Source organism: Eubalaena glacialis, chromosome 5 (genome assembly GCF_028564815.1).
Source record: "Eubalaena glacialis isolate mEubGla1 chromosome 5, mEubGla1.1.hap2.+ XY, whole genome shotgun sequence".
In the NCBI taxonomy this organism is placed as follows: domain Eukaryota; kingdom Metazoa; phylum Chordata; class Mammalia; order Artiodactyla; family Balaenidae; genus Eubalaena; species Eubalaena glacialis.
In genome coordinates this window covers 92,307,531-92,330,390 of record NC_083720.1, presented here as the reverse complement: position 1 = coordinate 92,330,390, position 22,860 = coordinate 92,307,531, and the positions used below count along the sequence as shown (strand labels likewise).

The 22,860-nt window shown below is 37.0% G+C and overlaps 1 protein-coding gene across 1 annotated transcript; it reads right to left on the bottom strand.

Annotated features, from left to right (window-relative positions):
- Positions 1-496: 496 nt before the first annotated feature.
- AFM (afamin) lies at positions 497-20,758 on the bottom strand. Its single transcript, XM_061191457.1, has 14 exons — positions 20,671-20,758; positions 18,473-18,521; positions 18,035-18,167; positions 15,953-16,164; positions 15,021-15,153; positions 14,289-14,386; positions 13,375-13,504; positions 10,829-11,043; positions 7,625-7,757; positions 5,434-5,531; positions 4,278-4,410; positions 3,330-3,553; positions 2,388-2,520; positions 497-532 (listed from the first exon to the last, which is right to left on the bottom strand). Exons 1-14 carry the CDS (start codon positions 20,756-20,758, stop codon positions 497-499), a joined length of 1,815 nt encoding a protein of 604 aa, XP_061047440.1.
- Between the last annotated feature and the right edge of the window lie 2,102 nt (positions 20,759-22,860).

Here is a 22,860-nt window from a genome sequence, read left to right as displayed (position 1 = left end):
ACGCAAACTGCAGGGAAGAAGAGATGCTTTATACACTTTTTTGAAATCCCTAACATATCACTTTTCTTTTATGTAAATACTGAAGCAAGAGACTCTTAGAACAGCTTTACTGAGGCCTGTCTGCCCATCCCAACCCCTTCCTCTCCCTGTCAACATTCATAGATTCGGTTGCCTTTCCTTCCTGGTCCAGACATCTGACTGTAGTAGCAGAAGGGCAGAAGAGTGGATACCTTTAGGTATTCAGAAAACTGCTGGGACAGTAAGAGAGTGCTAGCACAAATGCAGCTGTGCCATCCCATAAGGAGTGAATGATACTCAGAGAAACATTACAGGACCAGTACTGGGGTCTGTTAGGTGTAAGGCATGGGGGATGAGCCAGAAATTGACATTGAAGCATGAGAAGGGAAAAGCCAAAACGACCAAATAAGTTACCAATACATTTAACCTTTGACTGAGATAGAAGTTATTACCTTTGGTGAGTTTTACTTGATGTTTTTCAAGCAACATGACTTTTGGCTGACAATTTTGGACCCTGAGAGAGAAAAAAAAAGAAATAAAAACACATAGGAAGACTTTTGAGAAACCTCCATACTGTTTTCCACTGTGGCTGCACCAATTTACATTCCCACCAACAGTGTATGAGGGTTTCCAAAAACTGAAAATAGAACTACCATATGACCCAGCGATGCTATTCCTGGATATGTGTCCAAAAAAGAAAGCACTAATTTGAAAAGATACATGCACCCCAATGTTCATTCATATCAGGGTTATTTACAATTGCCAAGATGTGGAAGCAACCTAAGTGTCCATCGACAGATGAATGGATAAAGAAGATGTGGCACGTATATACAACATAATACTACTCAGAGATTAAAAAAAAGAATGAAATTTTGCCATTTGCAACAATAAGAATGGACTTGGAAGGCATTATGCTTAGTGAAATGTCAGACAGAGAAAGACAAATACTGTATGATATACGCATATGTGAAATCTAAAAAATACAACAAACTAGTGAATATAACAAAAAAGAAGCAGACTCACAGATATAGAGAACAAACTAGTGGTTACCTGTGGGGAGAGGGAAGGGGGGAGGGGCAATATAGGGGTAGGGGATTAAGAAGTACAAACTATTAAATATAAAATAATCTATAAGGATATATTATACAACATGGGGAATATTGTCAGTATTCCATAATAACTATAAATGGAGCATAACCTTTAAAAATTGTGACTCACTATATTATAGACCTGTAACTTATATAATATTGTACAGCAGCTCTACTCCAATAAAAAAAATGGAAAGAAAATTTTAAGACATTTTTATTTGAATTTAGAGAAGCATGTTGTCTTGAATTTTGTAAAGAAAAGTTAAACCACTCCCATGTTGTACAGGAGACAATGAACAATTTCTTCTGGTGAACTTGGAAACAGACACCCCAGCCTTTTACAAACTGCCAGGGAATTCATCTCTCCCTTTATGTGGTCTCAATACATACACTCACCCGGATAAATGCTAGATGTTACTAATACCCGCTAATGAAATCAAGCATGTTTTTCAAAAAACTAGTAGTCTGTGCCAAAAAAAATTCCCAGACTAAGCACTCACTCAGAAAAACAGAGGGCCCTCAACCAGAATGAAAGCTCTGTGTGTGTGTGTGTGTGTGTGTGTGTGTGTGCCTGTCAGTGTGCATGAAGCATGTGAGTGTGAACGAAGTACATGTGTGTGCACGAGTTGTGAGTGAGTCTGGAGGGGAGGGGGTGTCACTAGGAAAGAAACAGTGAGCAAGGTACTTCCAAGGAGCATCCACTGGGGCCGACACGCACAGGTGCTTGAGACTCCTGGAACAAGAACCAGCAGGGGACACATCTCCTCTCATCTTCTCTGCCACCTCCTCACTTCACACACAGGTATTCTCTAGCAGGGGATGTTGGGACAAGGGCCAGGAAGGTGACACAGCCACCCCCTGAAAGACCTCATCACTTCCTGATGTCCTTAATGCTCCCCTCCCTTTGAGACTGATATGATCTCCTTTGCAAGTCAGATTAACTATTTATTAACCAACTGGATGGTATAATTCAAGGATAATTATTACCGTCCTCATTTAAAGAAGATGAACCGCAGTTCAGATTAAGTGACATGACCAAGACTGCTGGCATAGAACCTATGATTTCCTGACACCTTTTCTTACACCATGTCGTCACCAAGGAGATGGTGCCAAAACCCTGTCAGAGAGACGTCTGCATATTTAGCTGTGCAGCGATTGTGCTCTCAGGCCTCAGCCTGGGAGACGTTGCAGGGAGGAAGCGGGGTCCTAAGGGGAGTTCTGGTTTCTTTTGTTTGACCAGGAATACCAGTTGGATTTCAGGGGGAAAAGAGCTGGAAGTACCTCTTCCTTGAAGCAGGCTTCAGGCCCCTGGGCCTGGCAGCACTTCTTCACCACATTCGTGAAATCCACCAGCAATGACTGCAGCTCCACCCCTGTAAGTTCAGGCTTCAGTTTCACTAAGTTGACAAGAAACCTGTGACCCAGTGATGTCAAACAGAATTAATTAACGATTTCTTTCTGCAGCCCTCTTCTCCAAAAGGCTAGTTATAGAATCATATGTCTTAGGAATCTCCATTTGGGTGAATGTAAAAAGTTAAAATATTCCACTTTTGAAAGGATGTCCTGAAACTTTCCTGTTAAACACATGGGATGGATTCCATTATAACAATTTTTGGAGAGTTACGTAATCATGGACGAAATTGTATAAAATATGGGAACATATAGTAAGTCTTCAATATGCACAATATTGTAGAATATGTGACTACGTTTGATGTCTCTAGAAAATTCATGTCCAAAGCAACATCTACTCCCCCTTCCTCAATAATTGAATTCTGTTTCCACTCCACTTGATACAGACACTGCTTAATCTAAAAAAAAAAAAAAAGATCTGATTCCTTGGCATTTATAGCATCGCCTGAGAAAACAAAAGCAAAATTCCTGTTCCTTTTGGGCCTCTCTTATCTTCAAACATTAAGAGAGATTCTCAGAGCAAACATCTATGACATTCTCTCAAGAAAATTTGATTCATTATGACCCTTCTATGAGCTTTTTTATGGCTACTGTCACCCACCTTTTCAAATCACAGTCTTTTGGACACTCCAAGGCTCTAGCAAAGGAAAAGACTAGCGAGGTTTTAACTTATAATTGGACAGACTGGACAGTTTGACAGAAAGAACAGGATTATAACACCAAGATCACATATCCATCACAATAAACCTTCTCATTAATACATGATATGTCTTCCGGCTGAAGAAAAAGGTGAAGAGTAGAGAATGTCTGTACCTGTCTTTCTTTCTCTGGAGCTCCTCGTTATGAGCCTGACACAAGTCTGCGTGAAAGATAAATAAACCTTGAGAGGTAGATGGAGGCACATATGTCTTATCGGCTTCCAAGCCCTCAAAGCAGGACCTTCTGAAGGCAAAGTTTGTTTTACAACAGTGGTCCACAGCAGGGTTGATACTTCGATTTTCATTTATTCCACATAACTCTCCAAGAACTAAGTCCACCTATACCAATGAAAGTTGCAATGGAGTTTTGAAATACAGCTAGATGAATTGTTAGTTTGTGCTAATATCACGGTCAACTTAGAAAAACCCGTGCACTTGTAACATGAAACGACGTGCAAAGAAAAGTAGAGGCTGGGGTCCTAAATGGCATTATAACAAAAATTCAAGCCATAGCAATTTAAATGCCTAGAGATTAATGCTTGTTAACATATATACAAATTTGTGATTTTGAGCAGAGAGCTGCAAACAGCCAACTGAAAATGGCATCAGGACACTGTGGCCCTTAGATTTAGTCCCCACGTACTGTCCACCCCAGACCTAAAAAGGTGCACCCAACCCAAACTGGGCTGGAAACAGCAATTCTCTTACTGGCCTGGTGGCACAAGAGAGAGAATTTATCCCATTATTTAAGATTATGAAGTTTTCTCTATCATTCTGAAACAATTCTATGATTCCAAGTGGTTTGCTCTAACAAACTGCTTCTAATATAAATAAGAAGTAATAAAGATGATTTGGAGAACCCCAAGCAAATATTTAAGACTTCCCTTTTGCTTCTCAGGACTTTGACACAGTAAGCCAAAAATAAAACTTGACCTTCCTTGCTTAACAATCTTGAAAACAATGAAGAGAGGAAGACAGATAATCACTATAAATCAATTAGTGCAAAAGCATCCTTTTTTTTTTTTTTCTTTTAGGAATAGTCAGGCACATGCGCCAGGCTCACCAAATTATCAACGCAGGCAAACTCTTCACTCAGTGTACAGCAGGTGGTCAAAGCTGTCACCATTTCCTTGCCAAGAAAGGTCAGTTCTTCAGTGGAGAGCTGGGGGGCTAGTTTTGTGAGATTGATGAGGTAGCTGAAAGAACATTTGTCTGTTTGTTCTGGACAAAAGCAGGTACCCATTTTCCCTTGTCTAGCCCCCTGAAGCCCCGACCCTGCCAGGCTAGGGACAACCAACGTAAGGGCAATGCGAACCTCAGCTCTCTCTTGAAGTGGTAGAAAACAGTCCCTTCACTCCCTGTGTTCCTGCACCCTGCCTCCTAGATCGCTGTTTCAGTTTCCTTCTAATTTCATGATAATTCAGAAACTCTCACATTTGCCCATCCTTCTTCACATGTGAATATAGGAGCTCCTTGGAAGAAAATATCTTGGCTAGTATGTAAAATCCTGCTTGAAATCCCTTGAGCAGTTAATAAATATTTCAAAGGGAAAATTTAATAGATACATGTTGGAAAAGGATAATCTGAGATGGAGGAAACAAAGATATTTAATGGGCTGAGTTCTCAGATAACAGCCCAATTGCAGAAATAGTGAAAATATATTTTTTAAGCTGTGTTTTGTTGTGACTTGAAGATGTTTGGTTTCAACACACAATACATTAGCATGGTAATTAATTAAGAAAATCCAGAACAAACTTCATATTATTCGTGAATGCTCACAAGAATACTTAAAAATGAATATTAAAGTGTTAAGTAAATCCAGAATTATTTTTTTTACTCAAGAAGAATTATTTCCTTAAATAATTCTTCCTTGGGAAATTATAACAACCTGAAGTTTTCTCCATCCCACCCCACACTCTTGAAATGGGGTAAAATCCAGAAATTCTGGGCTGGGAGTGAGAAAGACTAGTCCAAACAAAAACTAATGCATTAGAGAATCAATTTGTCCAGAATGCTGTATGTCTTCAATTTCTAGCCTCATTTCTGGTAAGGGCTTAATATGACAGCTCAATGTGCCTTCTTGACCTTTGTGTTTTTATTCTTTCCCAGAGTTTATGAACTTGTCCTAACTAAAAGACTGAGCTAAGATTTTGACACTTTGTGGCACTCTTTATTTTATCCTGGTCACCATTGTTAACCTGCTTGTGCAAACAACTTACTGGTATTTCAAGTCATCCTTCCCCAAAATCTGAAAATGTTCACATTCTCGCTGTACTATCTTGAGGCTTTTCTCAGTTGTCTCATTGAATTTGCTTTCCTGAAAATACGAACAATCATGTTTATGAACATTTTATCTAAAATGTAATCATAAGCTTCAAGTCAACTTGTCTAATTGCTTTTTTAATCTATATAGCATTTTCAAACTCTAATTATCATACACTACTCATTAAATTGAGGGTAGTTTTTATATACGTAAGAATTTGAATTTTTTAAGTTATAGTTATAGATATGGTTTTTGCTAAATTTGAAAGCTCAAAGTTTTCATTATCATTACCTTGTAGAGGTATCATTACCTTATAGAGCTTTCCAGTCTACAAAGTGAAATTCAGATCTGATGTTGACAATGATCATTTTTTTTTTTTTAGAAAGAGGTGACAAGCTGTTTATTTTTTTAATGTATGTATGTATTTATTTAGTTATTTATTTTGGCCACGTCACGGCATGTGAGATCTTAGTCCCCCGATCAGGGATTGAACCCGTGTTCCCTGCAGTGGAAGCCCGAGTCCTAACCACTGGACCTCCAGCGGATTCCCAGACAATGATCATATTGATTCTCACTTTGAAGTGGCCAGAGAAGTTATCTGGCCCTATGAAGTCAAGTGGCTTGCCTAGAATCACCCAGTGAGTAAGTATTGCTACAGAACATTTTTAATCACGTGTATCTTTTTTATATCTTCTTTTTCATCACTTAGAATTGGAACTTAAAACCTTCAATAAAAAAAAAAAACCTCCAATAATTGTCTTCAAATATTTGACAAACTCTCTCTCACGTGGCATAAAATTGGACATCTACTAAGTGACCACTAGAGAGAAAACTACACACCAGTGGATGAATGCTGTGGGACGAATTGTGTCTCCATATAATAAAGAGAATTTTCTAACACTATGATTCATTTAAGGGTCAGGAACAGACCTCTTTGTTAGGGACAGCGGTAGAGCTGGATAAAACTTAAGTCTTCTTACTTCTTGCTCAAATATGAATGGGTGTAAACTGACATTTTTGGCAAGTGGAGGTAATTTTTTAAGTAAAGCAAAAGCAACACTTATCAAATGAATGAGAAACAAATCAAAAATGACAAATAATTAATTTCTATAATGCACAAAAAGTGCATATGAACTGATATTAAGAAATGCTAATTTCAACAGGAAAATGGGTAAAAGATGTGAACAAATTGTTCACAGGAAATTTATAACTACAGTAGCTAAAATCATATGGGAAAAGTTTAACTTCATTAAAAAATTAATTAAATTTTTAAAACATGCTCACTATTTAGCAAAGTTAATTTCCTTGTGCAGTGTTGGTGAAGATGGAGGTAAAATGAGCATTTTCAAGCACTGTTATAGGACTATATGGTGGTAATAACTTTCTAGATAGTAACCTGGCCATTTGTATCAAATATTTTTTATTTTAAAGTCTATATAATTTGACCTAATAATTTTCCTTCTGATAATCTGTCTTAAGAAAATAACCATAAATATTAATAAAGATGAATGGAATGAGATACTTAGGGTCACTTATAAATAAAATTTTTAAAAAGCTAAATAAATGTCCAAAATCTCAAACGTACAGTATGAGAGAATTTAAATCAATTATTATGATGGAATACCATCATGTAAAATAAAGTACATTTTTTAAAGTCTGTTTAATAACATAAAATGTTTTTTATGCCAATAAATAAAAACAGATCCAAAATTTTCTTAAGAAAGTATTATTCCAATCTTATTTTTAAACACACATATAAATATATTCATATATGCAGAGAAAAGATGAAAAAATGTTAATTATAGCTATTTCTTGGTGACAGAATCAGAAAATTTTAATTTTTTTCTTTGTAAATTTTGATACTTTCCTAATCAGCTTTAATAATCATTTATCACTTTCACTATAACAAAAAATTGAATTGGCCCAAGAAACTACAGAGTACATAAATAAAAATATAAATGTTTGATGGGAAGAATTTCTTGCATCAACACACAGGATTTGTAGTTCAAAACATTATGAGTAACCCAAACCGATGATGTTGGTCTTCCCAATGATCAACTTACCAGAGTGAAACTTTGATCGTTTTTAAATGTTTGTTGTTTTATTTTGTTTATTTAATTCTCTGAGCCTACTAGGATGGAACTTACCGCATGTCTGTAACAGTCTGGAGGGTTTTTCGTGTTGCAACACTCTCTCAGGAGATCCTCATACACTCCAGCAATTCTTAACAACTCTGGTGTGGACAGTTCTGGATGTCTCCTTGAGTATTGATAAAGAAACCTGCGATGTGTAAAATATTTTGTATATTAGAACTTCGAGAAAGAGCAAAACACCTAATCCTGCTATCTTTTACTCTAGAGAGATCTTCTAATACTGAGTCTGTCTTCAAATGCTAAGTTCCTCCTCTGGTTTGGTCAGGGGATGCTTTAAGAGGACATTTTGACAACAGGAGATCATTTTACAAAGGCTCTCTTCCATATTATGTTTTAAACTAACAATCCTTTTACTTGGAGGGATAGAATGATTAAAGGTATTTAGCATTCATTGTTAGAATGATTTAATCCGTAAAGCATCAGAAATAGTAGATCACGCCACCAATACTTTAGAAAATACATATCGAGTATAATTCTGTTGGAAAATGCATTCAGACCTCCATCTTGAGATGGTGGGAATATGGATTTCTCCCCACTCCCGGTGCCAACTTGGGGAGAGATTGTGGAGCAGCCTTTGTTCATTCCTTCATCCTGTCACTTGTCAAATATGGGAATAATCACTCCTGCCACCCTAAGTCATTGCGAAGGTTTCCATGGCCTCGGTGAAGTATATGTGGGTGTGATTTAGGGAGAAAGTGAGAAAGGGAGAGAGGAGAGGCTAACAGTTATTAAGCCCTTAGTAGGTGCGAGGCACTGGATCAAGCCTTGTGCATAGGAGACCAAGATAGGCTTCCTACCCTTTATAAAACACTTTCTCATTTAACTTAACTTAACCCTCAAGATAAGTACTATTTTATAGCTGAAGAAACTAAGTCGCAGACCAGTTAAGCACCTGGCTGTTAATGGAAGTATAAAATTTGAACCTAGGTCCCATAGGATGCCTACTTCATTCTTGTTTAAACCAAGCTGACTCTCTTCTCAAAAGAGAGGTGTTTTCTTTAACTACCTCAACTGTGCTGTTTACAATCTTCTTCATAAAAGTATCTTCTCTATTCATTCAAATTAAGTAAAAATGGTTTATGTTTTGAGAGAGCAATACCTCACAAGAGTTTTCCGAGTCCAAGGGACTTTTTTTAATCTCTTGTTTTGCAACCTTTTTCTCTTGATTAATCTTGGTTTTTCTGACATCATCTCTCCTGCTTCCCCACCTGCCTTCTCAATCCCATTTGTGGGATACATTCCCATATCCTAAAACAGTGGTGTTTAACCTTCAGAGAATCAAGTGTTCCCCTTAATATCTCATGTAAGCTGTGGACCTTTCTCCAGGAATAAAATTACACCTAAAAACACACCACCAAAATATTGCAAACAAAAATCCCTGGGAGCCGACCCTAGCCTGGCAGATCCACTGAGGGCTTGCATCAAATGTTTGCATCCAGAAAAACTGCACCTGAAACATTTCTGGCTCAGCATGTTCATTGCTGCTCTATCATTTCTCCCCAGGTTTCAAACCCTATTTTAGTTGTCATAGTGATGGTGATGGAGATGATGAGGATGAGGACGAGGATGAAAATTGCTTCCATTTAGCAAGCATATGTCAGGTACAAGTGAAACGCATTGCATCTATCATTTAGATTAATGTGACTTAGCATCCATGACTCATGAGAAGCAATAGAGCACAGTGGTTATAAGAGCAGGAGTCTGAAGCTGCACTGGTTACATTTGAATCCTGGCTCCACCACATATTAGTTGTGTGACTTTGAAGCAAGTTACTTAACCTCTGTGCCTCAGTTTCCTTGCCTGTAAAATGAGGATAATAAAAGTGTTCTAACCTCAGAAGGTCGTTCTGAAAATTAAATTGGTTAATAGATGGGAAGCACTGAAAATTTGGTAAGTATTCAATAACCTGTATCTTCAATCCAGACCTCCTTCCAGAATTCCAGGTTCATATATAAAATTATCTTGTGACATTCCCAATTAATTACCTCACAGGCACCTCAAAGTCAAGGTGGTCAGATTCAAACATATTCTCTTTCCCACAAAACATTCCCCCATTCTTCCCATCTCATTGAGTCTGAAAACTACTTACCAACCACCTAAGCCCCAAACTGGGATTCATTCCAGATGAAGTTTCTAAAAAACAAAAGTGATTTTGTCCTTCCTTATTCTCCAGTGAAAACCCTTCAGTGGCATCTCGTTACTTAGCATGCCTGTATGATCTGACCCATCTACCTCTCACTACCCTCCTCTCTCACTGCAGAAACCCTATTCACAACCACATATACACCAAGCAGTTTTACACTTCTATCCGTGCTCTACTCCTTCTGTCCAGATTACTAAAATTTCTTCCAGTACCTCCTCCCCATCAAGCCTTTCCAGGGTCCCCAGGGACTTCCTCCCCTGTCCCCACATTACCTATCATCTAGTGCTATCAGAAATCAAAGAGCATTTCTTGCACTCATTTATTTATGAGGCTATCTCTTCTCACATCACACTTCTTATTGATGAAAGCTTACTGGGGATAAGAACCCTGTCTAACCTAGTAAAGTCCCTGGATTATATTTTATTACCAAAATATTTGGAATGAACAAATATTCTTATATGAATTTTATATATGATTACCTAAAATACAGAGAGGTTAACTTTTGTCCCACTGACTCAACCAGGACTCAAATCTAGTCCTTTTGGCTCCAAGTCAACTAGTCTTCCCCTGAACAGCTGGGCAGCTGTGTAGGGGGAGGGACGGCAGGGGAGGGCAGAGCATGGCAGGTAAGCCTGCAACTTCTCAGGCCAGACCTCCTGGGGTCTAATCCCTACTCTGTCATATTTTAGCTGTGAAACTTGAACAAGTTACTTAACTTCTTTGTACCTCAGTTTGCTCATCGGAAAATTGAGAGAAATCACACTTATTTTACATGACTGTATGAGAATTAAAATAAATAATCCATATAAAGTACTCAGCCCATTGTCTGGCACATATCAAGTACTCAATAAATGTTAGCCATCACATCATGACACAGTTGCATTTTCCTAAAATCATGTAAAAAGACTATAATCGATAGCCATGACTCTTAAAATTATGAGACCCAATACTTATGTGATTTAAATGATCCCTATTCCTTCCACCCAAGTTAGCCAAAATAGGTCAAATCCAAAGTTTCTGTTTGCCTGATAAATGTCAATATAGAGTTATGTTACTCGGCCATGAAGTTCTCTTGGTCAGCATCTCGTTCCTCACACACATTTTCGCTTTCAGTAAACTTTGCTTCTCTTAGGGGTAAGTTGTTTGGTCTATCATCTTTATTTGAGTAAATTATGCACTCGCCGCGCTCTGGTATTTTCTTTTCACAGCACTCTTTGATTTTGCTGGAGATGGAATCTTGTTTTGAACAAATATGGCTCATAACCTTGCTCTGTATCAAATAAGAATGGGAAATGACTTTATTTTCATAATATCTTCAGGGCTGGATTTTCCTTCAAAACTCAACGCAAAATCAACCATGTGCGTAACATCTGGACTTGTTTCATCAGCTAATTTGATAGATAATTAAATTTTGTATTGATTTAATACAATGAACTTTCATACTAAAGCAAGCTTTATTTCTCAGGATTTTAGATGATATAATTATGAAAAATAGACTCATAAGTTTACATTCATTGTTAAGTATTAATCTTTTAAATACTTTACCCCTACTCCACTGGTGTATCGGCATTTTAAATTCTAAATGCTGTTTCTTTCCCATAAGAGTTCATCTGTACTTTAATGAGGGCCACCAAAGACATGTTACTGTAATATCTATAATCCTAGATTTCTTCTCTTATGGCCTGAAACCACATTGCCAGGTATATAGTAGAAACTCAAGAAATATTTGATAAGTGAATGAAAGAATGGTAAACAAATGAACCACTACAGCAACTACCAGATGAAGGCTTCTCAAACATAAGGAGATATTCTGCTCATTGTTGTCATTTTCCTATGGATATTTTTCATTTGAAGCTGTTCAAATTATCAAATAATGTACAAAATAGTAAACCCTACTCTCTCCCCTCTCCCTACTCTCGCTACCCAATTCTGACCTCCATATAAAGTTATGGGAATAAGGGAGAGAGTGAAGCTATCTTGGTTACACATTAGTTGGATAATTTTTTAAAAGCAAGTCTAGCCTCTAGTCCTCTCTCCAGACCCTCCAGAATTAGGCTGTACATTCCTCCTACTCTCTGTCCTAGCGTCCCATGAACTACATTGAGTTCTGTCAAAGCACCAGGCTATTCCAGACTCTCTGACTTTGCTCAAGCTGTTCACCGGCCTGGAATCTTCTTCTGGGGAACACTGAGGATAAGGAATGAGATGAAGCTCTAGGCTGAGGTGAGAAATGGAAAGGAGGCTGGCACCATGTTTCCAGCAAACCATCTAGAACCAGGGAGCCCGTCTTTGCAAACATATATACATTTCACCTAAGGCCATCATCATTCTAGGCAACACATCTCTTATTGTCTGAGAATTAATTTCTATTTTGAATAAATTACAATTCTATTCCTCTTATTTCTACATAAAACCATCAAAGAAAAGGATATTAAGAATATAATATGATCCCTTAGTCTCAGCTCCAAACTTCATGGAAAAATCTTCAATTATATCCTTTCAGTACATTATATTTAATATTATAAAACCAACATCCCCATAAACAATCAAACAGTACAAAAGTAAATAGCGAGTGAGATTGCTTTTCATTGAAATACAGTTAAGGGCAAAATAATTCTTGGTGATATCTACTGTCCACTACTTGAAGTAAAATGTACATATCTTCATATTCTAAAATTCAAGTTGTCTAATTAACATGATGTTTCCTTGTGAATTTAAAACAGTAAGACTAATTAAAAGTCACTAAGAAAAAGCCTAATTTCAACTAAGAAGTTGGGATATTTTTAATGAAATTGTGTTACCTTCGTATGCATGAACAACTTCATCTAGGTCAACAATATATTTACCAGTATATGTCATTAGAGAATCACTTTAAAGACTAGAGTAAGAGTTATTTTAAATTAACATATTTACTTATCTGGAAAGACTGTTCCTAAATAGCCTGAAGAAACTCAGAGAAAGCAGCTCTTAAAAACATAAAGATGAATCATTTTCTGAGCTTTACTGTTAATTTCTAATATAACTAAAGAGTATTTGCAATATTAAAGAAAACTTTAGTCTGGCCTAAATTAATGTCCACAAATTCTAAATTCCTGGAGTTTATGTCATGTGCATTTAGCCATATAAAATAGAATCTTCTGAGTAATCTAAAAACAATCCCATGTATAAAAAGTTCCAAAGTTTTATTTGGTCTTATTTGTTAACATTTTATTTTATTTATTTTATGTTATTATTTAACAATTTATTTTTTGTTGAAGTATAGGTGATTTACAATGTTGTGTTAGTTTCAGGTGTACAGCAAAGTGATTCAGTTATATATATAACTGAATATATATGTATATAAAAGAATATATATATATTCTTTTTTCAGATTCTTTTCCATTATAAGCTATTACAAGATATTGAATATAGTTCCCTGTGCTATACAGGAGGTTCTTGTTGTTTATCTATTTTATATATAGTAATGTTATCTGTTAATCCCAACCAATTTATCAACATTCTGATTTTATTGTGGTGAGTAGCCACACATTAGGGCAACTTCAAAATAAAAAATAGCCACCCCCAAAATCACTATTTTTACTTGGTTTTACAGAATATTTACCCTGCCATGGATGCACTGCACAACATCCCCTTCACAGCATCCATCATATTTGGAAGAAACATCTTCTAGGAGGGAGATAAGTTCCTTAAATTCAATCTTGGGGAATTTTTGACTAAGTACAGCAATGTTTCTGGAAATAGAATTGATAAACCACTAAAACAACTTGAACAACAAGTAAGGCAAGAGGGAGCTCTTTGCTCATACAGTGTAAATAGCTGCAGTAAGCATGTAGTACCCTTGTTTTTTTCACTGATGGCTTTACCAATATTTATACATTGCATGGCCCACATGATCATTTTGAACATCCTAGGTTGATATTTTGAGTCCCAGATCAGGACTGGGAAAAAAAGGGCCTGAGAAATGAGCCCTCTTCCATAATTGTTATAGCAAAACACTTCTTTTAAGGACCACAATTTCTTGTTGTGAGCCCATGGCTGGCATAGGTTATTCATCACAGAATCCTTTCCTGCTGATCTATTTGAAATCTCAGAATTTTTCACAAAACATTGCACTAGCATCATTGCTAGTTGGCTAGGGTAAGCATGTAAAATAAAATTTATCCCTAGAGGGTAGTCTCCTAGTCATTAAAGTCAAAGGTGGATGGATAAGTCATGTCTAAAGCACTTGAATGTTTTAAAACTCAGGTTCAGAACTCCTAGACCCACTCAGATTCCCAACTAACCAAAAACTAACTCAGAAGTAGTCCTCTTTCTCTCTGGGGTCTCCCCACCTTGCAGGTCTTCTCTCAACCGGACCTAATGTCCTGGTCTGAGTAATCCACCCAGACTGAGCCCCACCTCAAAACCCTTGAGGAACTAGGAAGAGTATAAGTAAAAAGTCATCCATGATTTAACAAAAATGGGACTTAGACAAGAAAATACAAGTAGAAACAAAATACTTATTATGAAACTCACATAGATTTTAAGATTTGTGGTCCAAATTTCATAAGTGCCCCACAGACATTTTTTTGATAAGAAGATAATGCTTTTAAATATTGTATGAAACTTTCTGCCTGAAGGATAAAGAGAAATTCTGTTGAAGCAAGAGCAAAATCCCACTATTCTCTTATTTCTTAACCACATGTCAACCAAACAATTCCAAACTTTGCTCAGAAACAGAAAATTATGGGGTTTTTATCTCAGGAAATGTACATATCAAAATATAAATTTGTGGCTTATTATAAAGGTGGGGCCAGTCTTCCCAATGACTGAATTATACTTGATGGGAAGATGAGTGGTGAAGAGTGCTGTGAGCTTGTCCATCTCTACCAGGATGATTCAGTTTTATGGGTAGTCAAAAGAGGACTTTAAAAGAGTTTAAAAGTAGTCAAAGGAGGGCTTGTCCAAGGTAGAAGATAAAATGTCATTTTTACCCTGGTTATTTACTCACTAGCATTTCCTTCCAATTCACAAGGAAGACAAAGCCAGAAGAGAGACGCTAGAAATGGGCAATTGTCTTTCAAGGGTCTCAGGTAATAAGAAATTTAGATCAGTAGCAGGTGGCCAATGGGTTGAAAAACCAGTAAAAGTGACAAGAGAATGGTTTTTTAATGGTAAACAACTCTTTTGCTATAATTTAATTTTAAGTAAAGATCTACAGTTTGGGATGAATCCTTGTCCTTTTAAGAAAACAAATGTAATACCCACCTTTGTTCGAAAGCAGTTAGCTTTTTCTTGTTCTTCACAACATATTTTAGTCATTTCCTCAAAACGAGCAGCAGCAGTAAGAAGTGTAGGGACAAAAACAAAGGGGTTCCTTCTGGAAACTTCGTAGATATAACTATAAAAGAAAAAAGGAAGGAAGGAGGGAAAGAAAAAACAGGAAGGTAATGAAGGAATGGTAGACAAGGGAAGGAAAAGAGAAGATTTAAAAAGACAAGAAGAACAAGTTGTGAAAGTAAAGGTGAGAGGAAGAAGGATTTCCCATTACTGAAGGCTTCAATGGAAGGCAGCGTTATCGAGTCTCCAATAAAAGTTGTATCACTGAAGTTGCCAACTCCCAAAGAGGAATGATGATTGCCATTCTAATCATGAACACGGGGCTCTGGCTATTCTTTTTCTTCCCCTATCATGCCAGATGGTCGGCATCTCTCCTTTTCAGGTTCAAAGAACAGCTACCTATACACACTCCATCCAAGATTCCAAGATCATAATCACTTATGTTCAAACAAGCTTTGTGGTTTAAGCTTTCCACAAAAAGTCTCTGCTTCTACAACTACTGCACTACTGAAAACAGATTTTTGCTAAACATCCATTGATGTAATGTTTACCCTTAGTAAAAGCTATAACTCTCCATTGAAAGACTATATTTTTCCTCCAGTAGAACTTTGGTGCCATGCACACCCTTCACTTCTGGGGCTCATCCCATTAGAAAATACACATAACAATGAAAGGATCTTGAAAGCAGGTTTCATATATTGTTCATCTCCTCAGCAATGACCACAGAATCTGACACACAAATGCATGTTGAATGAACTAAATGATCAAGAAACCCAGCTATGTTCCTTTGGAAGAGATACTGGATTTAGCCTAAGAATAATTCTTCAATTAAATCATTTTTCTACTAAAATTAAACTTACTTGTTTAGAAAAGATTCTCTGTTATTTTTATAAGTCTGGCATTTCTCTTCAGGATCCAGAGTAGGGAGAGGAGGCAAAAATCCTACATCAGCTTTCTTATTATGGAGGAAACAATGTTTTCTTTCAAAGTCAGCCTTATGGCAGCAGTGTGAAAAATTATGCTTTTGTGGCAGTCCCTCCATAGCACATATATTTTCCAGTAAAACATCATTCTGGACAACACAAAAGTAAAAGACATTTTTTATTCATTGTGACATTTTTCAACCTTCTGAGATGACACAATGGAGACAATGAGTGGTGAGTGTCACCCTTTGCGAAAGAGATTCCCAAATGTTCCCAATATTACCAGCAGAGCATCTTTACCCACACCCTTGACAACCATCCCACACTTTGGGAAGTTTTCTCTATCCTATCCTGAGGCCCTTCAACCTCTTCCTATTTCTCTACTGCCTACATTTCTCTTACATAATGGCTTTTTTCCTTCTCTTCCAAGGTGACAGGGTCAGAGTGTAATGTGTTGGTGAAGTATTTAGTGGTAATGTTTAGTAATAGTTTTCTAGAGATGCAGATGGTGACTCTATTGGGAGGAGGCCAAGAAAAGGGGGTGTGACAGCAGAGTACATATTGAGAGAGGCAGGTAAGGAAGGTACCTCTACTTCCGTGCGCTTTGTCAGGCTCTTGCCTGTCTTCCTGCCTGTATACTTACGGCGTGGACTGCAAGCTCATAACCAAGTGCTCCTGTGCATCATTACACAGAATTGCATCTCCTAGGAAAGTGCCTTACCCTAAATACTAAAGTCAGGCAAAATAAAAATGAGGGGCCCAGGGACTTCCCTGGTGGCACAGTGGTTAAGAATCTGCCTGCCGATGCAGGGGACACAGGTTCCATCCCTGGTCTTGGAAGATCCCACATGCCATGGAGCAACTAAGTCCGTGTGCCACAACTACTGAGCCCGCACCCCACAACTACTGAAGCCCACGCGCCTAGAGCCCATGCTCTGCAACAAGAGAAGCCACCGCAATGAGAAGCCCGCTCACCACAATGAAGAGTAGCCCCCGCTCGCCGCAACTAGAGAAAGGCCACGTGCAGCAGCGAAGACCCAACACAGCCAAACAAAAAAATTAATTAATTAATTAATTAATTATTTTAAATGAGGGGCCCAGATTTCTCCTTCCTGACACCGAGAGATGATGCTTTTCGAAATCTAAGATCTGCATTACTCACCTCCCTCACCATGATTTCTGCTATGAGCAGTTCCTATATTAATTGTTTCTCTGGGTTATAGATAAAATTAAAATATATATTTTGAACAGAGACTCTCATTCTGCCCCAAAAGCACATTTGAGTGGCGATTTAGTAGAGATGGCGGAAAATAGCACTCCTCAGGCCCCTGTACGTTTCAGCTCTTTTAGTTTCCTTCTGGAGACATGAGCTTTTGGCCACTATGTTGGTACATGAAACTAACTCTTCCTTATTCCCAAGTTGGCTTCAAGGTCCAAATTCATTCAGATGGAGGAAGAATTCATTATTGGAATCTTGTAATGAGACTAGCCAGATACTCATTGTTGTGGGTTGAAAAATGTCCCCCAAAAAGTTATGTTCAATTCCTAATCCCCATACCTGTGTATGGGACCTTATTTGTAAATAGGGTCTCAGCAGATGGAACCAAGTTATTGAGAGGGTCTTATCCAATGTGACTGCTGTCCTTATAAGGCGAGGAGAAGAGACTCAGAGAGAAGATGGCCATGTGATGACAGAGGCAGAGATTGGAGCGAGGTAATTATAAGTCAAAGAATGCTGAGGATTGCTGGTTATCACAAGAAGTTAAGAGAAAAGCATTCAACAGATTCTCCCCTACAGCCTCTGCAGGGAGCACACCCTACAACACCTTGATTTTAGGCATCTGGCCTCCAGAATTGTAAGAGAATAAATTTCCGTTGTTTTTTTAAAAAAAGTTTTTTTAATTAAAAAATAAAAATGAGGGCCATAGAGCATCTCTCTTTTTATATTTCCAAGGCAAGAATTCTCTCAGTGTTGACAAATAAGCTTGTTTGTTTAGGAAATGCAAACAATTTACTTACAGCTAATTTTGAACACTCTGGGAGTGTCATGTCAGCCAAGCATTTATCTCTGTATTCTGTCATGGCTTTTACCAACATTTCTACTTCTTCAAAGGATGCCTCCTGAATATATTGAGCAAATGCAATGATGGTGCTGCAACAGTCCACACAGAGTACACAATGATGACCTGCAGAATTTCGATTTATGTCCAACCAAAAACTCATAGGAACACCCACTTGCAGACTAACCTCAGGAAATTATCAAAGTGTGAAGGCTATAAGTTTTACAACTTCTTGACAATTCAATTGCCTCATCTGAATTTTATGATTAACACTGTATTTTTTAATATGGTTTCTATTTAATTACATAACTTTTGAGAAGCATTAATATTTCTGGAAGATACCAGATAAGCTTATAGTAAACACCATCATCATCAAAATGAGTTTAGAGAAACTCACATATATCCAATATTATCCTCTATAAATTTCTGGGTGATACTGACATCATCTGAAAAGCAAAGATATTTAGGTTATTATATATCCTGGTATTTTAACATTTTCCCAATAAATAACTATATGTGATAAATTTATAAAGTATAAAATAGATAACTGATGGTAGAAAATACTTTTGGCGTATTTAACATGAAGAAGAGACATCATATGAACCAAATATTAGATCTTAATCACAGTTGATTACGTGCTCAAAAAATATTCATTAAGTTGAATTGACTTGAATTAATCTCACACTGACCAGACTTTAGATTTACTATTGATGGCTCCCCAGCCACAAATGTCAAATACAAGCACCATTTCCCCACTAAGTGTCACGTACGACTAGAAAAGTAGTATGTGGGTTCATTGTTAAGTGATATAATGCTACAACTGTGCCCAACAAGAGATACCAGAACTTGCTGGTGGTAGTACAGATTGTAGTGCTAGTCAGACACAGATATTTAAGTGTTCTCAGAACTAGTCTAAAATCATTGATTCCCTCCCAGTGAGCATATGCTTATCAGAGCACATTTATATTTGTTCACATAGACTATTTTCATGCAGTCCTTACTTCTGCAAAGCATTGTGCTGGATACTATGAGGCAATCAATGATGACTAAAACATCTCCCCCCTGGACCTTGGGTTCCTAAGTACTTTCATAGTGCAGGTCACTCATGAACATGACTATAATCCAATGTAGAATCTACATGACATTCTAAAGTAATGTGGGTAAGTATATGACAGGAATGCTTTATGATCTCTGGGTGAGGAACCAGAAAAGGAGTATAGGAGGAGGTGCATATGAGTTGAGTCCGAAAAAAATGTACAAGATTTCAGCTAGCTGAGAAATAAGGAAACTCATATTTCTATGTGGAGAGAATGGTGTGAGTAAAAGCACAAAGGTAGGAAATCCTGGGATGTCTTTGGGGAAAGTCAATTAATCCACTTGGATGAAAAAGTGGGTCATAAAGAAGAATAATGGAACCTAAGATAGAAAGAAACTGGGTCCAGATTATGTAGATCTTTCATATAAAGCTGAGGAGTTTGGGCTCCAACTGGAAGCCGTGAAGAGCCACTGAAAATGTTTATATAGAACAGTAATATCATCATTTCTATATGCTAAGAAATACCAGGCAGGTAGTGGTATGTCTGATATGCCGGGATCTCCCACAGTGCCTGACAAATAGAAAGTGACGAGGACTATTTGTCAAATAGATGGATGGAAGAATGAATGGATGAGGTGGAAAAAGGCAAGAAGCCCATTAGGAGACTTTTGCAATTATCCTATTGAGAAATCAGCAGGACATGAATTTTGGTAGGAGTAATGGAAGTGCAAAGGAAAACATGAATGCAAAAGATATTGGAGACAAAAATCAACAGGATTTTTTAATAAGTTGTTACAGGGGCAAAGGATAAGGAAAACTCAAGAATGACTACCCTTCTTCAAGCCCGGTAACTGGGCTCACTAGCAGACACTGTAGGGGGTACCAAATTAAGACACAATCCACATCTTCAGGGCCATGGCAACACTTACAGCACCTTGGTGCGAGGTACAAAAATATGCTCCTTTCAGGCCAGAGGGATTACAAAAAGACACCTCTGAACAGATGAAGTTCAAAATGTTCCCCCTTTGAGCAGAAGAAATATAAAAGTCACCTTTTCCTCCAGGCTGACACTGCATCAGCCAGGCTTGGGGAATGTACAGGCTTGGGGAGATTTGCAAACTGTACAGTTGGAAGAAGCAAGGTCCTGCATACTCTTATGGTGTTTACCACCTAGTTGGGAGATACATTGAACAACCAAAGTTTCCAAAAAAATCTTAACTCATATCTAATGTCCACTGTTACCATACACTATACACATCTGCAAGAAATACTAATATTTTCAAATCCAAATTATATCTCCCAGCAACATTTCCTATACTACCATAAGGCCGGTGACCATTTGCTGGGTGTGATAACTGTCTCTGTCTATAGAAAGGGTAATATGATCACCAAAATACAATATCTGGGAAGGTTAGTTCAGGATATCTGATCAGTATATGTAAACTAGGGAGAGGGAGAAAAAAGCAAGCGAAAAATTAAATTGAAAGAAAACAAAGTTAAAAAATAGAAATTATCCCAACTTAGTCATTCCTTAGGTGATATACAAGTAAATTTCTTACCTACATCTTGAGGCTTTGTGGGCAGGGTTAAGGATTCAGTCAAAAAGAAAAAGAAAATAACAAAACCTGTAAGTTTTAACTGTTTCATTTTTTAAGAAATCACATTCACAAAAGAAAGTAACGTGACTGAGGAAAATCAAGTTTTTATATTATTCTTTGACACTATTAGTAAAAAAGTAACTTGTTTAACCTATTTCTCATATACCTCATATTTGATTTTTATTTGATCACTCTGCAGAATTTTTTGCTAATTATTAACTAGGAAAAAATTATCTCAGTGTTTCACTGGAAAAATCTATTGAGTTAGAAAAAAAGTCCACAGGTTAAGTATGCACAATGCCTAGCCAAATAGACAACCAAAAAAAGAAAAAAATCTTGAAATATTGCAAATGCTAAAAGAGAAAGGGCAAGAATAAATAATTCACCAAAGAGAAACATAACTAGAAAGACGCTAAATTTTGCTGGTAATCAAAGGAAGTTAAATTTAAAATATATAATTTTTATATACTTGATAGAATTAGAAAAAAGAAAAAATTACGATCTAATTCTGGTAAACATATAGCAAAACAAGTACCCACAAAATCAAAGCTTCTGAAAAACAAGTTTATAATAAGAATCAATACACTAAAATGTTCATGTTATTTCAACCAATCACTCAAATTCTGGGAATCTATATTAAGAACATGATCCTAAATATGGAAATATTTTTTAGTACATGATATAAAAGAAGAAATCTATTTCTTAATTATGTCTACTAAAAGGACCTGAAAGCAGTAGCAACCAAGTAGCTACTTGGTGCCCTTGGAGCACATTTTGTGTCCACACCTTGGGTTTTAAACGCTCTTCTCTACTATAAGAATCCTGAGCTTCTTAAAGAAATGAATAATTCCAGGGCTGATCCATGAAAACTATAAAATAAGCTGAGAGCACCATGCCAGAAACTAAGGAAATTTTCAAAAACATGTCAAAAGAAGACAGAAACCAATGGGACAATTTGACAGTAAATAATGACAAGAATGCATTATAACTCATTAAATTTGGGGGAAAAAAGAATTCATGAATCTATACCAATACTAAATTAAAATAAAAGTCGAGGAAGGAAAAGCTCTTCTCTATATAAGAATGCCAACTGATAAATGTCAATAATCATTTGTAACTCTCATAGGAAAAACTGCTTTAAGCCAGTTTCATGAATGGATGCTAAAGTCACTGGTGAGAAATTATCAGGCAATGGCATATTTACAGTTTCAAAGTATAACTCCACAGATTACTTATTAATTACCAAGGGGAAAAGACATCTTCACAGATGGATAAGTAAACAGCGGTATAGAGAAAGAAAAGAGGTGGGGAGAGAAAGAGAGAGATACAGATAGAGATAAAGGTGGAGAGAGGGGGAGAGAGATAGAGACTGAGATTTATGCAACTGGTTTGGTCAGCATCTTTGGTTGCAGCCAGTGAATGTTACTGATCTTGCTGACCTTTAATTGGCCTTTTGTCAGGGTATAAAACCTGTTTCTGGGTATATTTCAACTATTAGATCAACTTGCTTTTAATTTTCTTCTCAGGTATGTTACTTATTACTTCTGATATCCATTTCATGCCTGGCAATTGTGAGAGGACAGCTCCGATTCATCCATTTCACAAATCTAATCCCATATCACTGATAAGAATGTGATTTTTTGTGATTATATGAAATAAAATAGCAGTCTGTGCCTAGTTAAAAACTTAATGTATTTAAACCAGTTTTCTTCCTGTCATTTTGAATTTGCCTGGAATTATCTAACTGCTAACTCCCTCATTAATGAGTAATAAGCTTTGAAACTTACTCAGATAAGTATGCCTAAGAAGTTTTGCTTCAACAATACAGACACATACATGTACATAAGGACACTGGGGGAAAAAAAGAGCGAGATAGCCAGCAGAACATTCAAAATCTTGAGAAAATCCTAGAAACTAACACAGATGGGATCAAGCTGACAGAGAAAATAAATAAGTGGGAAGCAGCCACATAGCACAGGGAGATCAGCTCGGTGCTTTGTGACCACCTAGAGGGGTGGGATAGGGAGGGTGGGAGGGAGACCCAAGAGGGATGGGATATGGAGATATATGTATACTTATAGCTGATTCACTTTGTGATACAGCAGAAACTAACACACCATTGTAAAGCAATGATACTCCAATAAAGATGTT